The sequence below is a fragment of the Carcharhinus amblyrhynchos genome, chromosome 7, assembly GCF_965287045.1.
Source record: "Carcharhinus amblyrhynchos chromosome 7, sCarAmb.v2.hapA, whole genome shotgun sequence".
Classification (NCBI taxonomy): Eukaryota; Metazoa; Chordata; class Chondrichthyes; order Carcharhiniformes; family Carcharhinidae; genus Carcharhinus; species Carcharhinus amblyrhynchos.
Genome location: NC_137330.1, coordinates 90,029,203 through 90,043,999, shown reverse-complemented (window position 1 = coordinate 90,043,999; position 14,797 = coordinate 90,029,203). Strand labels below are relative to the sequence as shown.

At 41.3% G+C, this 14,797-nt stretch overlaps 1 protein-coding gene across 1 annotated transcript in view; it reads right to left on the bottom strand.

Moving 5' to 3' along the window:
- LOC145345533 (gamma-aminobutyric acid receptor subunit rho-1-like) overlaps positions 1-14,797 on the bottom strand; it is a 39,572-nt gene that overhangs the window by 375 nt on the left and 24,400 nt on the right. Inside the window, exons 4-9 of the mRNA XM_080193367.1 lie at positions 14,653-14,720; positions 12,353-12,576; positions 8,668-8,750; positions 6,785-6,925; positions 2,895-3,047; positions 1,192-1,388 (exon numbers count right to left, since the gene is read on the bottom strand). Coding sequence (XP_080049493.1) covers positions 1,192-1,388; positions 2,895-3,047; positions 6,785-6,925; positions 8,668-8,750; positions 12,353-12,576; positions 14,653-14,720 — 866 coding nt within the window. The remainder of the gene's footprint in view (positions 1-1,191; positions 1,389-2,894; positions 3,048-6,784; positions 6,926-8,667; positions 8,751-12,352; positions 12,577-14,652; positions 14,721-14,797) is intronic.

Sequence of the window (14,797 nt, the reverse complement as noted above, 5' to 3'; positions counted from 1 at the left end):
AGAAATATACATAGAAAATAGAAGTGAGAGTAGACTGCTCGGCCCTTCCAGCCTGCTCTGCTTGATCATGGCTAATCATCAAATTCAATACCCTGATCCTGCTTTCCCCCCCATAACACTTGATCCCTTTAGCCCCAAGAGATATATCTAATTTTGTCTTGAAATCGCACAATGTTTTGACTTCAACTATTTTCTGTGGTAATGAATTCCATACATTCACCACCCTCTGGGTGAAGAAATTTCTTCTTACCTCCAAAGAGGTGCAGATTAGGTGGATTGGCCATGCTAAATGCTAAATTGCCCCTTAGTGTCCCAAGATGTGTAGGTTAGGGGGAATAGCCACAGGAAATGTATGGGATAGGGCGAGTGAACAGCCCTGGTTAAGGTGCTCTGTCAGAGAGTCAGAGAGGCTTGATGGGCTGAATGGCTGCTTCTGCACTGAAGCGGTTCTATGATTCTCTATCCTAAAAGGTTTGTCCCTTATCCTCAAACTATGACCCTTAGTTCAGGACTCCCCCACCATCGGGAACATTCTGAATCTACCCTGCCTAATTCTGTTAAAATTTTATAAGTTTCCATGTTTGTACGAATACTGAGGATGCTGAAAATCTGAAATAAGAACAAAAATGCTGGAAGTATTCAGCAGGTCAGGCACCATCAGTGGAGATGAACAGAGTTTTAGGTTGATGACCTTCCATCAGCCCCAGGGTAAAAATACAATTCTTTATTATCTTGTCCTGCTTTAAAGGATGTCCTGGGGAGGTACAGTGGCATGGTGGTTAGCACTGCAGCCTCACAACTCTAGGGACCCGGGTTCAATTCCCAGCTTGGGTCACTGTCTGTGCGGAGTCTGCACATTCTCCCTGTGTCTGCGTGGGTTTTCTCTCGATGCTCTAGTTTCCTTCCACAGTACGAAAGGCATGCTGCTTATGTGCATTGGCCATGCTAAATTCTCCCTAGTGTACCCGAACAGGCATCAGAGTGTGGCAACTAGGAGATTTTCACAGTAACTTCATTACAGTGTTAATGTAAGCCTGCATGTGACACTAATAAATAAGCTTTAAACCTTAAAGAAAAGAAGTGTAAATGATTAGAGGCACTAAGGATTGACTTCAGATGATTAATATATTGATTCCAGAGGATGAAACAAAAATAAGTAATCAAAGGACAACATGATATTCACTTTCTCACCTTTTCCCGTAGCTTTCTTTCCTTTCTCTCTTGTACTGTAGTTAGGTAATTCACAGCTGCGTACTCCAAGACCGACAGAAAAACAAACACAAAACTAACCCACAGGTAAATGTCCACAGCTTTAATATAGGACACTCTTGGCATGGAAGCATTCACACCCGTGATGATGGTGGACATAGTTAAAACTGTTGTTATACCTGGAATTATAGAGAGACGACATGCTTTACAAATTTATAATCAAGAATTTAGACAATTCTGACAAAAAGTATGATCACTAATTGTGCTGATGCAAACGTATAGAGTTATCCAGTAGTTTTTGTTTCAAACTGAGAAACCTTAAAGGAGGACCAAGATCCATGGTAATGACATTATCAAGACAAGAAAGTTTAGATAAAAAACAACATAAAGAAGTAGTAATAGAAAACTTGAGTTTTAAAATGTATAGGTAACAGAAGGAATGGAAAACTGAGTGTGGTGCACAGTTCTCAAGTTTTGGGAAAGAATAAGTTACATTAGAGGAAGATGCATCTAAATTTTGAATAATAAAGAAGATCTTAAAAGGAACAAAGAAGGAAAGATAAGAGGAGCAATAACAATAAATGATAATCTATTCAGAAAGAAGCACAAGATAATGACTGTGAGAGGGTGTTGGGGGGATAGGGGAAGGTTAGTAATTAAGGGATTAATCACTGCAGCATTGTTATAGTGATTATTTCTGAAAAATTGCACCTCAACAAGCATCTTTACATTGTCCCACAAGTACATCACCATATATTCAACAGGGTGAACAATTGTACAATCTACAATTCCTCAATTTGTGCATGGCAAATAATAGCAAATGGGACATGTGCTCTAATCAGCTCAATTTTTCAATATCTACTATGCCTAGTCAATCCACTGATATCTCCCTGATAAGGGAAAAGATTCAGGAAGGAAGTCTTAGGTATGCTTTTCCTCTAATTTCAATTGATTCTTGACTGTGGCCCTGTAAGAAGCACTCTCACATCTGAGTCAGATGGTTGCACGTTTAAGTTTCACTCTGGGGAATTGAGCACAAAATCTAGGCTGACACTGCAGTGCACTGCAGGGAGACTGCTGCAATGTCAGAAATACTGTCTTTCAACTGAGACATTAGAATGAGAATGAATTCCCCACATCAACTTCAGCTGGCTAAGCTCTCTGAAGGAATACACCATTAGACTTTTGATTCTGTACTTTGGATTCGTGTGAAACAATAACAGTTATTTTTTCCTCACCCTGTACCTCTTTCTTTCCTTTATCCCTCTTTGATTGTGTGAATGTACTGAGATTACATTGCAAACCCTCTTCCTATGTTTGAATATTTATAAAATAAACAAATCCTCTGACTTTAGCCTATCTCAAGTTTGTGGGGGGGGTTATTAACAGAGGATTTGATCACTCCAAAGTGTTGGGAAATTAGGCCACCACTTAAAAAGAGGAAGTAAAAAAAAACACCTTTCTGGAGAGGAGAAATTAGGACTGTTTTAAATAAATTTGGAATGCTTAGAAAATTCTAAAAGTCCAAAACTACTAGTAGAATGGTATCAGATGCACCCTCATTCCTCCCTATACTCCTATTGACAACTTCACAAGGTCTTAGCCACTCTGAGCTAAATTCCACCAGGACACAAACATCTACTGCCATCTTATTGGTTTTGCTGCTTTGGTTCTGATTTTCTCACCTAATGGAACTCTGGCGGGTACAGCTCGACGATCAATCCAGAATGAAACCCAGGACAACATGACCATCAGGGTCGCTGGGAAGTAGGTCTGTAGCAAGAAGAAGAAAATATGGCGATGCAGTGTAAAATTGATGTACAGGCGATTGTACCAACCTGTGGGTTGACAAAGGAGATGAATGGTCATCATTATGTCCCATTAACTCAGCAATGTTGTGAAGAAAAGATTTAACAAACACATCACTTTCAGTTTAAATTGAACAAAATAGCCTGTTTAGATGACATTTGAAAATGAAAATACAATGTAATTTTAGTGATGTGGAGATGTTGGCATTGGACTGGAGTGGGCACAGTAAGGAGTCTCACAACATCAGGTTCAAGTCCAATAGATTTATTTGGTATCGCAAGCTTTTGGAGCGCTGCTCCTTCAACAGGTGAGTGGAGAGTTGGGTTCACAAATATGGCATATATAGACAAAGACACAATTGCAAGATAATGGTTGGAATGCAAGTCTTTATAGGTAATCAAGTCTTTAAAGGTACACACAATGTGAGTGGAGAGAGGGTTAATCACAGGTTAAAGAGATATGAATTGTCTCAAGCCAGGACAGTTAATAGGATTTTGCAAGCCCAGGCCAAATGGTGGCGGCTATATGTACCGTGATATGAACCTAAGGTCCTGATTGAAGCCATCCTCATGTGTGCGGAACTTGGCTATCAGTTTCTGCTCAGCGATTATTGTGTTTCTTGAAAGCCACCTTGGAGAATGCTTACCTGAAGGCTGGAGGCTGAATACCCTTGAGTGCTGGAATATTTCCTGACAGGAAGGGAACACTCCTATCTAGTGATTGTCGAGTGGTGTCCTTTCATCCGTTGTCATAGGAGCAGCAGTCTGAAATCTCATGATACCAAATAAACCTGTTGGGCTTTAACCTGGTGTTGTGAGACTTCTTACAAAGTAATTTTAGTTTGTTTAAAATGACAACTTTGACGTCCTCAAGAACAAGATGGGCAGCGTGGCTGTAGGTAGGGTAGGGGAATGTGGGTGATCACTAGATCAAATGTACTGAGCCACAAATATAGATATGCCTTGGATTTAGATTCACTGGAGAGTGTGGATTCGGAAATATCGTGGGACTGGAACAAAGAACAAAGAACAGTACAGCACAGGAAGGAGGCCCTTTGGCCCATCGATCCTGCGCCATCATATGACTCCTTTCTAAGCTAAAGATCTTTTGTCCATATTCTTCTATTCTCTGCCTAAGCATGTATCTGTAAAGATTCCTCATAAATATTGCTATTGTATCTGTTTCTACCATATCCTCTGGCACCACATTCAAAGCACTTACCACCCTCTATGTGAAAATGTGCTTCTTATATCTCCTTTAAATTTTCCCCCTTTTACCTTAAATCTGTGCCCCCTAGTAATTGGTATTTCTATCCTGGGAAAATGACTCCAACTATTCATTCTATCCATGCTTCTCATAATTTTGTAAACTTCCATCAGGTCGCCCTCAGCCTCCATCGCCCAACTGAAAACAAACCAAGTTTGTCCAGTCGCTCCTCATAGTAATACTCTCCAAACTATGGGAAGGAATAGCACAGACACAAACTAAAATCTTCCACACAGTTTTGAAAGTGACAAAGGTAGTAAAAAGTAGCAAAATTGCTGCATCGCTGTCCAACAAAGGTGGGAAATGAAGCAAGATAATTATTAGGCAGTTTATTTTACCTTTGCCGTCAGTAAAATCTCTTGCATTCATAATGTGGCACAAAACATCTTGAAAAGTGGTGACTCAGACAGGGAGCTGTCAACATCCAGTTGTGCTCGATTAGCATGTTTCTAGGTAAATGTAATGTAATAGATGTTTATAAATAATTAAGGACCTCCCCATGCACCCTGGCCATATTTTCTTCCACCTTCTTCCATCAGGAAAAAGATACAAAAGTCTGAGGTCCCATACCAACCAACTCAAGAACAGCTTCTTCCCTGTTGCTGTCAGGCTTTGGAATGGACATACCTCACACTAAGTTGATCTTTCTCTACATCTATAACTGTAACACTACATTCTGCACTCTCTCCTTTCCTTCTCTATGAATGGTATGCTTTGTCTGTATAGCAAGAAACAATACTTGTCACTGTACACTAATACATGTGACAATAATAAACCAAATCAAAACAAAGATTGTCATAAGGTGTTTGATAAAAGACTTGGGGCTTGATTCTTCTCCATAATTGTACCCAAAATCCGCCTTGAGAGATGTGTGCACAGGAACCCCCAGGTTCCAGAACATTCTTTAGAACTCTGCCATTAGGTAGATGTTGCCTCTCCTCATTTCTTCCACCAAAATGCATCATGTTACATTTTGCTGTGTTAAATTCCATCTGTGATTTGTCTGCCCACACTGCAAACCAACCATCTTCTGTTGCAGTCAATTGGTTTTATCCTCAGAGTCAGCTGCACCTCCCAGTTTAGAATTATCAACAAATTTTCAAATTTTGCAATGTACTGCAATATCCCAATTCATTTATGTATGTCAAAAAAGCAGTGATCCTCGCACTGAGCGTCAGGAGCACCACTATCTTCCAGTCTGAGAAATAAGCTTTTATGACAACTCATTGTTTTCTGCCCTTAAGCCATTTTTTATTAAATCCAAGCTGACACTAACCCTGCTACTCCATGATCTTCAATTTTATGTGATACTTTGTCAAACACTTACTTAAAATCCATAAAGGCAATATCCATTGTATTTTCCCTCATCAACAAATTCAAGTAGATTATTCCATTATGATCTGCCTTTCACAAATCCATGCTGGTTGTTCTATTAAGTCAATCTTTCCAAGTACCTAATGATTTTTTGCCTTGATTTATCTATTCGTTTATCTATTCGTGTCACAAGTAGGCTTACATTAACACTGCAATGAAGTTACTGTGAAAATCCCTTGGTCGCTGGTACCTGTTCAGGTACACTGAGGGAGAACTTAGCATGGCCAATGTGCCTAACCAGCATGCCTTTCAGACTGAGGGAGGAAACCGAAGCACCTGAAGGATATCCATGCAGACACAGGGAGAACATGCAGACTCTACACAGACAGTGACCCAAGCCAGGAATCGAACCCAGGTCTCTGGATGTGTGAGTCAGTAGTGCTAACAACTGTGCCACCGTGTCACCCATTTATACAATCTCACCCACCACTGATTTGAAACTGACCAGCCTGCCATTACTAGGGATGACCTTATGCACTTATGTGAATGAGGCTGTCACATTTGCTACTTTCCAATCCTCTGGTGCTTCATTTGTGTCTAGGAAAGATTGGAAGATTATGGCAAGCCTTCCACTTCATTCCCCTCACCTCCACTCCCCTCACCACACCTCCGCTCCACTCCCCTCCATTCCCCTCCACTCCACTCCTCTCCCTTCCATTCCCCTCTACTCCACTCTCCTCTCCTCCACTCCACTCCCCTCCACTCACTCACCTCATCACCTCCACTCCACTCCACTCGAGAAACCTTGGGTGCAAGTCATCTGGACCAGGCAAATTATCCAAACACACGACTGAACTCCAAATGAAAACAGTGAAGTTTTGAAAATTGCTTATTTTGTTAGTTTAATTTCTTTGTCCAGTATTGAGTTTTGCCTTCTTAATGCAGTCAGGTTTGGCTTCAATATTCCCCCTCATCACTCGCCCCCATCTATTTGCCGCTCTTGTTCCATGCTAACCATCTCCCCTGTACCACACCACCCCCCGGACATGAAAGAAACAAAATTATATATTCACATTGTATCCAAGACACTAATTACTTTGATTTATGTTAAAAATATATACAAATTAAAACATGAATTTGAAAAGAAAAGTATCTCCCTAAAAAGGATTTAAAATAAATATACAACCTGTACTACTGTAAAAGGCCAGCTTGGTTGTTGTGCGAAATTCTTGTATCATGAACTGAGATAGAGAAATCTTTTCATCTGTCATCAATGAATTATTGCCGCTCTTCCAGTACAGCATGAGGTCATCGTCAGTGTATGCATCTGGAGAGAACATGGATCAAAGGCAATATGGTCTTAGCAGTTTGGATCAATAGGATAAGACTCAATTAAATAATCCTTGCAGTGCTGATATAATATGATGAAATGTATACATGTTATAAAATCTCTGCAGAGACTAAAACAAACCATTGACCAGAAACTGAACTGGATTAGCCACATAAATGCTGTAGCTACAAGAGCAGGAGAGTAGCTGGGAATTCTGCAGTGAGTAACTCACTTCCTGACTCCCCAAAGCCTATCCCCAGCCTACAAGACACAAGTGATGGAATACTTTTCACTTGCCTGCATGAGTGCATCTCCAACAACACCACCCAGGACAAAGCAGCCCACTTGACTGTCAGCTTATACAACTCCTTAAATATTCCCTCCCTCTACTTTCAATGCAGAACGACAGAAGTGTGCACCATCTACAAGATGCACTGCAACAAATTGCAAAAGCTCCTTCAACAGCATTTTAAACCCATTACCTCTACCATCTAGAATAAAGGCAGCAGACGTCTGGGTACACCACCACCTGCAGGTTCTCCTCCAAGTCACACACCTTCCTGAATTGGTACTGTATCGCTGTTCCTTCACTGTTGCTGGGTCAAAATCCTGGGATTCCCTCCCTAACAGCATGGTGGATCTACCTACACCAGGTGGACGACAGTGGTTGAATAACCATGCCTGGAATTCTCTGGTCTCATACGTCCTGCTTTCGCTGCCAGCGAGAATGGAGAATTTGGTGCTCAACCAAATCTTCATTTACAGCAGCGGGACCGAATAGTCTCAGTCATGGGCGAGGCTGGATAATTCTGGCTTACTTTTCAAGATATAGGACAGGCAATAAATGCTGGCCTTGCCAATGACTCTTATATCCCATGAATAAATTATTAAAATAACCAGTTAATAAATACCCATAAGAATCTGGCCTTGCAATACCGTGTAGCATTTCACATTATAGTTGATAGAATGGCAGATACTAGGTGCAGCATGAAGATACTCTTTATAACAGATATATTTTAAATGAAATGTGAGTATTTAGCATGGGATTCAGGATCTTAGGTTTCATAAGGAGAGGTATTGAATGAGAAAAGGCAGGATGTTGGGCTAAACATATATAAAATTCTGGTTAGGTCACAACTTTGTAGGCAGCTCTGGTCCCCAGACTTTAGTAAGGATGTGAGCTCTTGAGAGAATGCAAAGGTAGTTTACTAGAATTTATAAGATATTCTGTGATTCTATTCTAACCAGCATGGAGGGACTGATTCTGGGAAGCCCAATTGCGACTCCAAGTGTATTGGAAGTGGATAGCATTTCTGCCTAGGAGTCTGAGTCAAAGGGAAATTGAATTTTAACTACCACACCTCAGTTAGGTGCTATGTGATGGCATGAGAGAGAGTTCAGAAAAGATTCACAAGAATGCTTCCAGGGATGAGGAACTTCAGTTATGAAGATGAGCAGTTAGCACTATTTTCCTTGGAGACAAGAAGGCTCAGAGGAGATTTAACAGAGGCATTCAAAATCATGAGGGGTCTGGACAGAAATAGGGAGAAACTGTGCTCACTCATGAAACTTCTAATTAATTCACTACTACAACAATGTTCAAAACATTTGGAACTATTTCATAATTCGGAGAGAACATTAGGTTACATTGTGAACTTCCTGCTGAGGTGATTAGATTTTTGCAACACGTAAGTTTAATGAAACGATTAAGTTTTGACGTGACACAATGCCTGACTTACAGCTTTCAATTTCCAGTGAGCAGCTCTGGGTATCAAGTGGAAAGCGGCTGAAGTCCATATAACACATTGACGTTACTGTAACCCTGTAAGCAACATATCAAATAATGTGACTATTGCTGTGAGCTGAAACACAAATGCACTAATACTCAGCAGTAGGGTTGCCCACACTTCAGAAATTAAAAGTCAATCTCCAAGACAATGTGCAATTCTGGAGAAAAACCATCAGGACATTAAAAAATATTTCTTTTACATATTCTTTGAACACTTCTGCTTACTAGTTATAAAAATATTAAAAAATGAGGGATGGGGGAAATGACTCAGCCAAGCATCATCCAATTGGATAATGAGTCCTTTTGCTTTCCAACTGGCATTGGCAGGCAGTGTGTCACAAAGATGGATGTATTGGTTGAGTAATGGCTGGAATACGGGGAGGCTATGGTATAGTGATATTGTCACTCGATGAGTAATCCAGAGACTCAGGATAATGCTCTGGGCATTTGGTAAAATATGAATTCAGTAAAAATTTGGAATTACAGGTCTAATGATGACAATGTCATTGTTGATTGTCGTAAAAACCCATCTGATTTACCAATGTCATTTAGGGAAGGAAATCTGCCATCCTTACTGGTTTTTCCTACGTTTAACTCCAAGCCCAGCAATGAGGTTGACTCTTAAATGTCCTCCGAAATGACCACACTCCAAGGGCAATTAGAGATGGGCAATAAATGCTGGCCCAGTCAGCGAAGTCCACATCCCATGAATAAAAATAAATGTGGGCATGCAAACCTCAGGGAATACATCTGATCACGGTTACTAGCCCAACTCAGCAGGGGAGCATTTAGCAAGAGCAGCTTGATTTCACACTCTGTTATCACCAATCTGCAATTTTAACACCATTGGGTTTTGACAGCTCAGTGACTACCACTGTTTGCTGTGCAGATACATGGATTTGGGCCAGTGTCTGTGGGAGTTTGTGCATTCTCCCCGTGCTTGCGTGGGTTTTCGCCGGGTGCTCCGGTTTCCTCCCACACCCCAAAGATGTGCTCTTAGGCTTATTGGTGTAACAAATTGTCCCTAAATTAGTCTCCCCTCAATCTGGTTTCCAATGTGGAGTGCCATAAGCGTAGACGAGGGTCATGGGTGGAAGAGGGAACTCACAATGTTAAAATGGCGGCGAGGGCTCGTTGGGCCAAAGGGCCTGTTTCCCATGCTGTGTTGTTCTTTGTTCTTTGATGGTGGAAAAGGTTCCCCAACGGTGAGGTTCTGTAAAGAAACCCTCCCTCCACCCCATGGCTTTCCTGACAGGTCTCTTCTTCTCTTGGGAACTCTCTAGCAGCCCGATTTTAGTTCATTTCTGTCAACTAACTAGCACTTACAGCCAGGAACATCCAAGCAGCTGGATAGCAAGATTTCAATAAGATCTGACAGATACAAATTGCCAGAACCCTGACTCTGATTTCTGTGAGGAATTACCATCCATTCCTGAAAGAGTTTAAAGTCATTGAGTGCAGCTGATATCCTCTGTGAAATTGCTTTGAAGTTTCTGTAAAATTGCAGCATTCGCAATAAGCTGCACAAACAAGATGGACAATGGACAAAGGGCCTGGTTTTACCATCAAGCTACACCCGCTTTCGGGCACAAAAACTTGGTAAAGTTAGCAATGAGGCAAGTAACACAATGTGCGCCTGTCACTGCACCAGTTCCACTTTTACCAAGGCCCAAAAATGGCCACGATCGGGGGACCACACCTGAAACATGCGCGATGGCCATTTAAATGCATCTACATGCACTTAAATTGACTTAATGGGCTATACGTCCAACTTTACCAGCATGTCCCCCTTTATCACAGCGTTCGCCCATTCAGATTCACTGCGAAACAGACATGCTCTACAGAAGTCCAATTTGGGCGCTCTAGTTAGTGAGAAGGTAAGTGCCGTGCATCCGATGACTCTCTGCTTGAGGTTGGTGGGAGAGGGGGAGGAGGGGTCTGCTGCCACTCTGCCTGAGATTGGTGAGGGACAAGGAGGAGTCCGCAGCCACTCTGCCTGTGATCAGTGAGGGGAAAGGGAGGGAGGGGCCCATGATTGGCTTGGGTAGTGGAAGGAGTGAGGGAATAAGGGGGTCAGTAATGTTGTGGGAGTGGGGCAATGTCTGTGGGGGAGGCAGGGGAAGGCATAATGTGGCCCGGGAATGATGTGGCAGGGGAGCAGAATTCTATCTTTTTTTTCTGCACATGTGCAGTTGGAGGCACCGATCGGAACTGCAGGATATTGGGCGTGTTAAGCCCCGCCCACAGGCTTTTGCAACACAATACAGAATTGTTAATATTTTTGCAGGCAGAGTATGTATGGGGGTGCCTCAGAATGGGTCTAAAAGCCAAATCTGAAATAGTCCCAGTTTTAAGTCTGCCCAGCACTTAGAATCAAAGTGGTAAAGTAGTGCCCAGAGAATCTGGGAACTTTGACAGACCACAAGACAGCCATAAATCTGCTAATCCTTGAATGTTATCTGGAAAGCAGTGATTTATGACTGTGTTGTCGTGATTGGTTAGTGTGGATAGATGTGTCTTGTTCGTAATTGGATATTATAATTACACAAGCATGGAGTTGCTGTAATTGGTTAAATATTATAATGAGAAACAAATAAAGTAATCACAATTATTAGCTGTGATTGGATATTGATTATCTTTGAATATATGTACAGTTTTGATTGGTATAGGTAAATCACTTGTAACTGAACCAAAGGTATAATTGCCATTGTATTCCTTTGTCCTAGGAGTCTGTATGCCATGCTTATGGAAACAGGGTCCCTTGTTATAGTTGAACAAGGGCCGATTTAAACTCTGAAAAAAGTTTCCTTGGGGAAGCGTTGAACAGGATGGCTGGATGACTAGTGAAGTTCCCTAACAATTCCCATTAACTTCCCACTGGAAGATAAAATCAACCCTCGTGGATCAGCAGGGAGTCAGTTGCAGAACTGTCTAATCTGCTGCACAGACACTTACATGGCCTTCTCCCTGGTGATCAAGTCATCTCCTCCCTCAATCTTTCTGCCTCCATACTTTTCCAAGGTAAGGTAGGAGTCAACTCCAATATCAGTCAATATGCTGTTCATGCATATATAGCTGATGTAGCCATCAATATTGATAGCACTTTCCACCTTTTCTCCCAGTGAAAAGCAACTTTTGAAGTTAGTGAGGGGTATTGGGCTGATTTTAAAAGACAGTGCTAGTGAAATTCTGCCCCCGTTCCGTTTGCTAGATTTCTGCATATAAACGGCATATAATGAACGTCCTGTTGCAAAATTGAATGCAAAGTTCAATGAATTAAGTACAGTTTATATCTCATGTACTGAAATTTGGCCTTTGCAATTGGGTGTACAACACATGTGGAATTAGAGAATTGCCCAATGAGTGAGTAGAACCACAGTCCCGTTTGAGTCAAGAAGTGCAGGGAACACATGAGTTAGTAATCGACCTACTCTATCGTGTTAAAGACTTTACAAAATGATGTTTTATTTTAATGTCTGGAATCCTATTGGTGTGGGAACAGGGTCCAATTTTTGTATAAAAAAAGTAAAATGTCCTTTGGTATTGACAATAAACATGGATAACATGAGTAACTATTTCTTCCTTCATTCAGGTTCTTATTGCATACACTGTGTTTCTCTATATTGTCTGCTTACCTCAAACTGTACAGTACCTTTCCATCAGGATAGACACGCAACATGATATTGTCCGTGGTTGTATCATGAATGAAGGACCGTTTTGAATGTACAAAGAACATATCAGGGACCCAAATCTTTTTAACAAGCCTCCCATCAAAGGTCATACTCAAGTTATTAGTGCTTGGGAATGAAAGGCGCTCATCTTTCCAGTAATGCCTCAGGTACAATGTCATGGTAAAGTCCTGTGAGAAAAGGTAAAACATACACAAAAAAAATCAGATCATGTTCTGTCTAATTGAAACATACAAGATCCTGAGATGGACTTGACAGAGTGGACTCTGAAAGGATGTTTCCTCTTGTGGGAGAGACTAGAACTAGGGAATGCAGTTTACAAATAAGGGATCTCTCATTTAAGATGGAGATGAGAAGAATTTGTTTCTCTCAGAGGGTCATGAATCTTTGGAACTTCCTTTACAGGAGATTGGAGAAGGCCAGGTGAATTATTATTTTTAAGGCAGATTCTTGATTAACAAGGGAGTCAAAGATTACTGGGGATAGGTGGAATGTGGACTTGAGGCCACAATTGAATCAATTGGAGGGGTATGGGGGTAGGGCCTGGGTGGGATTGTGTTCGGCGCAGACTCAATGGGCTGAAGGGCCTATTTGTGCACTGTACGGTTCTATGATTCTATGATTCATAGGCCGGTGAGCCTCACATCTGTAGTGGGTAAGTTGTTAGAAGGTATTCTGAGGGACAGGATCTACAGGCATTTAGAGAGGCAAGGACTGATTAGGGACAGTCAGCATGGCTTTGTGAGTGGAAAATCATGTCTCACAAATTTGATTGTGTGTTTTGAAGGGGTATTCAAGAAGGTGGATTAGGGCACTGCAGTTGATGTTATCTACATGGACTTTAGCAAGGCTTTTGACAAGGTACCGCATGGTAGATTGTTGCATCAGGTTAATTCTCAGGGATCCAGGGCGAGTAGCCAAATTGATACAAAATTGGCTGGATGATAGAAGACAGAGGGTGGTTGTAGAGGGTTGTTTTTCAAACTGGAGGCCTGTGACCAGCAGTGTGCCTCAGGGATCGGTGCTGGGTCCACTGTTATTTGTCATTTATATCAATCATTTGGATGAAAATTTAGGAGACATGGTTAGTAAGTTTGCAGATGACACCAAGATTGGTGGCATAGTGGGCAGTGAAGAAGGTTATCTTGGATTGCAATGGGATCTTGATCAATAGCAGATGGAGTTTAATTTAGATAAATGCAAGGTGATGCATTTTGGTAGATCGAACCAGGGCAGGACTTATTCAGTTAATGGTAGGGCGTTGGGGAGAGTTATAAAACAAAGAGATCTAGGGGTACAGATTCATAGTTCCTTAAAAGTGGCGTCACAGGTGGTCAGCTTGGTGAGGGAGGCATTCAGCATGCTTGGTTTCATTGGTCAGAACATTGAATAGAGGAGTTGGGACGTCTTGTTGAAGTTGTGCAAGACATTGGTGAGACCGCACTTGGAATACTGTGTATAGTTCTGGTCACCCTATTATAAGAAGGATGTTATTAAACTAGAAAGAGTGCAGAAAAGAGTTAATCAGATGCTACTGGGACTTGATTGTTTGAGTTATAAGAGGCTGGACAGACTGGGGCTTTTTTCTCTGGAGTGTAGGAGGCTGAGGGGTGATCTTATAAAGGTCTATAAAATAATGAGGGGCATAGATTAGCAAGATAGTCAATATCTTTTCCCAAAGGTAGGAGAGTCTAAAACTAGAGGGCATAGTTTTAAGGTGAGCGGGGAGAGATACAAAAGAGTCCAGAGGGGCAATTTTTTTTCATATAGAGGGCGGTGAGTGTCTGGAACAAGCGCCAGAAGTAATAGTAGAGGCAGGTATAATTTTGTCTTTTAAAAAGCGTTTAGACAGTTACAGGATAAGATGGGTATAGAGGAATATGAGACAAATGCGGGCAATTGGGACTAACATAGTGGTTAAAAAAAAGGGGCGACACGGATAAGTTGGGCCAAAGGGCCTGTTTCCATGCTGTAAACCTCTATGACTCTATGATCGCATTTAATGGTGGAGCAGGTTCAAGGGACTGAATGGCTTATGCCTGCTTCTAATTCATATGTTCATATGTATATGTATGTATACCAACCACAAATGTTATCTTTTTATTCCTCAAGACAGCAAATTCTGAACCATGTTAATCTATAAGATTACTGATACTTTGGAATTAAATCATTTTAACATAGCATGTGAGTACATAGCCAAAGAGTAATGATATATTGTACATTGGTACAGACAGTTGGCGAATTACCATATCCACTTCAGAAATACTGTCCAGACTTTCTACCTGTACGTCAACACCAACAGGTATTGATGGACCTGCATGAGGGATAAAAGGTAGGTTAATGTGGCACATATCAGGGAATACTTTTATTCTAACAAATAAATAAAGTAAA